Source organism: Durio zibethinus, chromosome 16 (genome assembly GCF_047325235.1).
Source record: "Durio zibethinus cultivar Kanyao isolate XHJ-2024 chromosome 16, ASM4732523v1, whole genome shotgun sequence".
Taxonomy (NCBI): Eukaryota; Viridiplantae; Streptophyta; class Magnoliopsida; order Malvales; family Malvaceae; genus Durio; species Durio zibethinus.
The window spans coordinates 3310019-3315701 of record NC_143177.1 but is presented as its reverse complement, the minus strand read 5'-3'; the positions used below and the strand labels follow the sequence as shown (position 1 = coordinate 3315701).

Genomic DNA, 5683 nt, shown 5'->3' with positions numbered 1-5683 from the left:
GCAGCAAAATCGAGTTAATGGTTCTTAAACTTAAGAAACATATCGTGTACAAAACCCAAGTACTGAAAATGTGTAGTAAAACCATGCGGTAAACTTGACATGTACATTTCAAATCTACCCTAGCTAATGGCCCAAAGCAAAGGTAATTGAAGATTTGAGGAATTCAGTAGGGTAGCTACAGTGGTGGATCCAAAAGATGAATTACGATGTCTTGGATACTCTTTAAAAATTAAAATAAAAAAATTCTTAAAGTTATATCCGTTCATAAAATTAATAAAATTGTCGTAATTTTTTTTATGTATATATGGATACTTGAAAAAAAAACTCTTGAATCGGGATATATATGGAAATTTTAATCCTCTGAGAGAGGGTACAAATCATTGAATGCTGTCTTATCGATCCCTTAAACAGCGAAAGAGATTATGAATAGGAAGAGAAAGAAGAGAAAAGAAAAAGTGTGCACAGTATGAGAAGGAAACAAACAAAGAAACAACCAGGTTTCAGATGAGGAAGGGAACAAACAAAATGTCCCCATCATTGTTCTCCTTTGATGCTCTACTGTAGTTTCAAATTCTATTTAGAACAGAAAATAATGGAACTGGAATCCCCATCTTATTGATCATTCACATGCAGATTGCTTCTTATCTAGTCTAGCTTTCAAGACATAGCTGATTGCCACTTTTCATCAACACACATACTTGAAACACATCCCCTTTTCCTAACTTGAACATGTTTAGGAGAGATCATAAGGTAGTCTTGAATTCTTGATAATATTAATTTCAGCATGATGGAATCCTTTAGCATTAATTAAATATGTATACTTAACAACAACTAAATAAAACCCTTTCCGATTTTTTTTTTTTTTTTGTATTGAACTCTTCATTCAAAACCTAAAGATATATGTTAATTATATGGGTAACTTTATAATTAAGTGAAGTTTTCATTTTCATGTAAAATCCATTGAAATTTCCCCAAAAAAAATGCCATGTACAAGAAATATTAACTCTATTAACTGGATGTTAACCAAGGAAAAATTTTAGGAGTCAGTTGAACATGCAATTTCGTCACCAATTGGCCTATCAAGGACTTTGCATCATCATACTTTGCATGATATTTGTGGAAGAAATATCATCAGAGTACTGCTGCCATTTCAGAATTGTAGGCAAAAGATATTTCGTCGTAATAATAAAAAAATTATATTTAATATGCTGTCAAATATTTAAAATTAATTTTTTTAGGAAGTGCAAAAATGGGATTAACAACTAAAAACGGCTGCATCTGGGTTACATACATACGTGCAATAATCATGAGTCATGACAGAACTAAAGTAAAAGGCTATTAGCATAAAGCTTAGAACAGATCTCATTTTCAGTGTCAGAATTGATTAATTTCAATTCAAAGCTAATAATAAGTGCTTATAAAAGGAGTAATTAACGAGAATAATATGCATGCTACTACAAGTAATTAACATTACAGACAGTAGCAGCTTCTGTTTTTTTCATATAAAAGAAAAAACATAATCTTAATCACAGTCTCTAATTCCAATTTGTTTCATACAAACTTGCTTCAATGCAAGTGTAAAAGGATAAAAAAAAAAAAAGATCAACAGCAAAGGAGAAAGATGAAGAAGTAGAAGAACTAAAAGAGAGAGAGATGAGAGATCCCTCTTGGTAAACTCACCTACATATTATAACTTACATTCCCAAAGCTTTCTTGTCTCTCACAGGAAATGCAAATTATATAAACATGGAAAGAAGTAAAGAACCAACGATGTAAGTTACCAAAATAGCAATAATATATTACAAGTACTAAACTTTCTTTCTTTCTTTTTTTAAAGAAAGGTCAGAATTTTAGTGTATTGATTTGTTCTTTTTATTTTTTTCCTTTAGGGCATGAAAAGCTTGTGGCCACACTCGCAACGCCAAGCTTCAGGGTAATACTCAAGAGGCATACTACACCCTGGTTGAATCGGGACGTGAACCGGTTTACAAGGTGAGCAACTTCCACATTTGGATCTACAAGAAGGTGGTGAAGAACCCGGGCCGTCGAGTCGTTTCTGAGCCAAGAACCGGTCCAACACCCCTGACCCATTTCTCTTCTTACTCCCCTCTCTCTCCTGGAACCCGCTGCCTGCAAAAAGAAACACAAAATCTCACTGAGTTAAGACCGAGTCAATGGTTATATATACATGTATTCAAAGTTCAAAAGTTAAACCAAAAAGGAAGGAATTTAAAGTCCATACCGAATTGAGAAAGAGTGATGACAGAAGCAGTAGCAAATAACAGAAAAGTGAAGGCAACGACGGTCTGGTGGTAGCGGTGGCGAGATACGCCCATGCTGAGGAGGTTATTAAACTCACCTCAAAGAGCAAAGAGAAAGGACTGAGGAGGAAGAAGATTGTTTTGCCTAAAAAAGGAGGGGTTGCTAGTTTTGAACGAACGCTTTTTTTTTTCTTCTTTTGCGCGAGCGAATCCGAGTCGAAGACACAAATACACAAAAAGGCTTATAAGAGAAGAGATATAGATTTTTGTTTTATTGTTTGGCCAAATAGGTGAGGCTGGGGTCTACCCCTGAATGATTTTGATTTGAACGGATATTTAAAACATGATACACGACTTTTAAACTATATATATATATATATATATATATGCAATATGAAAATAAATAGGTATGAGGATTTAATAAAAATAAAAAATATATATTTTGCATTTTTCATGTAGGAATGATTTTGATCTGGACGGATAATTTAAACCACGATAAACGACTTTTAAATAATATATATATGCAATACGAAAATAAATAGATATGAAGATTTAATAAAAATAAAAAATATATTTTGTATTTTTCATATTAATATATAGGGATGATAACGGTTATGATTGAATCAAATTTTATTTTATTTTTTTAGATAATACATAATATTATAAAATTTTAAAATTTGAATTGATATTTTATATAAACCAATTTGATTTAAATCGAATTTTATCGGTTCGATTTGATTTATTAATTTTTAAAAATTTTTTTTATAATATTTTAATATGAATTTTTAATATTTAAATAGTTTTAGATATAAAATAATTATTTTTATTTTTTAAAAATTTTAAAAATATATAAAAACTAATAAAAATATACAATTTGAATCGATTTGGATTTTTTTGATTTTTCACTTCTCAATTCGAATTTAATATATACATTTAATAATCAAACTTAATTCGAACTAAATAAAAAAATCAATCCGAACTAAACTGAACACTATAATTTTGAATCGATTTTTTATTTTTTCGATTTTTTTTCTTACCTTACTAATATGAATTGTAATATATAATTTTTATAAAAAATAAAATACAAATACATGAATTATCAAACTTTATATAATACGAATAAATAAATTACCAATTCTAATTATGGTGATGTTTTTATACTTAGCTTCATAGGAGTAAGTATATTTACAATTGTTCCTAAAAACATTACAAGTGCCAATGAAACCTTCTCTTATTAGCAAGGTTAAGATTCTAAGTTCAAGTCTAATTGTATGAATTTGGTTGTCAGTTATATTCTAATTTATTAATTAATTATTTAGTGATTATAACTTAATTATAATGTAATAGTTGATTATTTAGTTGATTATATGGATATATACTTATTATGATTGTCACTTTTCTTATACTTATAATTTCATAAAAAAATTACAAATATGTGAATAAACATTATTACATTACAAATTTTGAAAAGTTTATGTTTGATGCACAATTAATATATTTATATACTATTAGTAAATTATATGTTATCACCTTATTAATAAACAAATATAAATTTTTACAAATCATTAAAATAAATATCTAAAAACTTAAATTTTCTTTTAAAGCTGTCTCATTTAATAAATAATATCCTATGATTTATTGATAGTATATAAATTTTATACATTAACTATCATAACATATAGATCCATAAACTTTTAGCTAGACTGCACTTTAGAAGTCGTCACTAATTTTTATTATTTATGTGCGATTGGTCACTTAATATATTTGTCTATAAACCATAACTAAGTTTCAAAGTATAGTTACATGTGATGATGTTTATAACACCTCTCATCGCCCTTCCATAGTATGGTACCAGCTTGATTTCATGCTATCCAAAAGCCTAAAAAAACTTACCAAGTAATTCAATATTGGAAATTATCCTTACATTACACTAATACGTTGGTAATAATTTAAGAACATCCCCTCACCTCAAAAGTATTCAAAAAGACTATTTATTACATTTTGAAGATGCTCCATCATCAAATTCATTTAATTTTTATAAAAAAAAACTTTTACTTGTGATAATTGACATTTTTGTGAGAACATTGATATTGAACATCTTTTTTAAACTTTTCAATATGTTGGTAAAATTTAAAAAGAATTTTTCACCTAAAAATTTACATAGAAATTGCTGTTTACAATGCTATTAGTGATTTCATCATAGGAGATTCAAAATCTAACTTTATAAAAATGCTTTTTATGTTCATAAATATCCTCCAATATGTTGATAAGATTTTGTGCTAAAAATTATCCTCCAACATGTTAGTAGGATTTTATGAAAATTATTACCTTTCTAAAAACTAATTGTTATTTAAAAACCATAAAATTTTTCAATATATTGGTAAAACCTTATCTTAAAAATTAAATTACCTTTCAATATGTTAATAAGACTTTTTATTTTATTAAAATAATTTATTAAAAATTTGAATCTTTCAATATGTTGGTAAGATTTATTTTTATTTGAAAAAAATATTTTTTTAGCAATTTGAACCCTCCAATATGTTGATAAAGTTCTTTTTATTTTATTTAAATTTAAAAAAATATTTATAGATAAATGAATAATAAATAAATAACCAATAAATAAAAAAATAAATGAAAAACAACTAAACAAACAACTAAATAATTAGACATAAATAAAATAAATAAATAGAAAAAATAATAAAAATAACAAGAAAATGGCTCAGCTAAGGCGGTTGAAGAACGACAACTCAAGGCATAGAGGAACGACATGGCCTACGGTTCATGACTCAAAGCTCAATCCAGCTCGACTAGAGCTAAGGGATGGAAGTGGGTCATAACGTGCAGATCTTGAAGGATTTTTAAAACGATCAAAACAACGTCATTTCCTTCTAGTATAAAAGCCCAATTTTCTTCTTTTTCTCAAAATTTTCCTGACTACTCTCTCTTTTTCCTTTCTTTTCTCAATCTCTCTCTTTAAAATTCTTTAAAACACCAGTCGAAAACTCTAACAAAACCTAGATTATGGTGAAAAATTGCATATTCTAGCCGAACATTATCAGAAAACTAAAACTTGGTTGCTGAAAAGTTCAAAATACCCAAAATTTTTTAAAATTTCCCAAGAAACCTAAAAATGAAAAAAAGTAAATTTATCCCTTTTTCTTTTTCCAAATCTCTTTCTCGATCTTCTAAAAACTTTCAGCCACACCAATTCTAATTTCCTTAATTTTGAAATCCTAGATTTTTTCTGCTAGAAGCGTTATCTAAAAAGAAAAATCTTGCGCTCATACTCTCTCTTTTTGTTGTTGCATATATTTTCTGTCAATTTGTGTTAATTTTTTTCGTTAATTATGAGTTTGTATTTATAAGATTCAAATTATAATAGCTCTAAATAAAAAAAAAATTTTAATTTCGCTTTAATTCCA

The 5683-nt window shown here is 27.5% G+C and overlaps 1 protein-coding gene across 1 annotated transcript; it reads right to left on the bottom strand.

The window, feature by feature from the left end:
• Window positions 1–1666: 1666 nt before the first annotated feature.
• Window positions 1667–2504, bottom strand: LOC111298522 (EPIDERMAL PATTERNING FACTOR-like protein 5). The gene is made up of 2 exons (XM_022893237.2): window positions 2243–2504; window positions 1667–2130 (listed from the first exon to the last, which is right to left on the bottom strand). The coding sequence occupies exons 1-2, from the start codon at window positions 2334–2336 to the stop codon at window positions 1886–1888; spliced, it is 339 nt and encodes a 112-aa protein (XP_022748972.1). The 5' UTR covers window positions 2337–2504; the 3' UTR covers window positions 1667–1885.
• Window positions 2505–5683: the final 3179 nt, after the last annotated feature.

Excerpts from the sequence above, each read along its gene's own strand:
- LOC111298522 (XM_022893237.2), bottom strand. The coding sequence starts at position 2,336 with ATGGGCGTATCTCGCCACCGCTACCACCAGACCGTCGTTGCCTTCACT. Across the intron at positions 2,131-2,242 it reads CATCACTCTTTCTCAATTCG|GCAGCGGGTTCCAGGAGAGA; the intron begins GTATGGACTTTA and ends TTCTTTTTGCAG.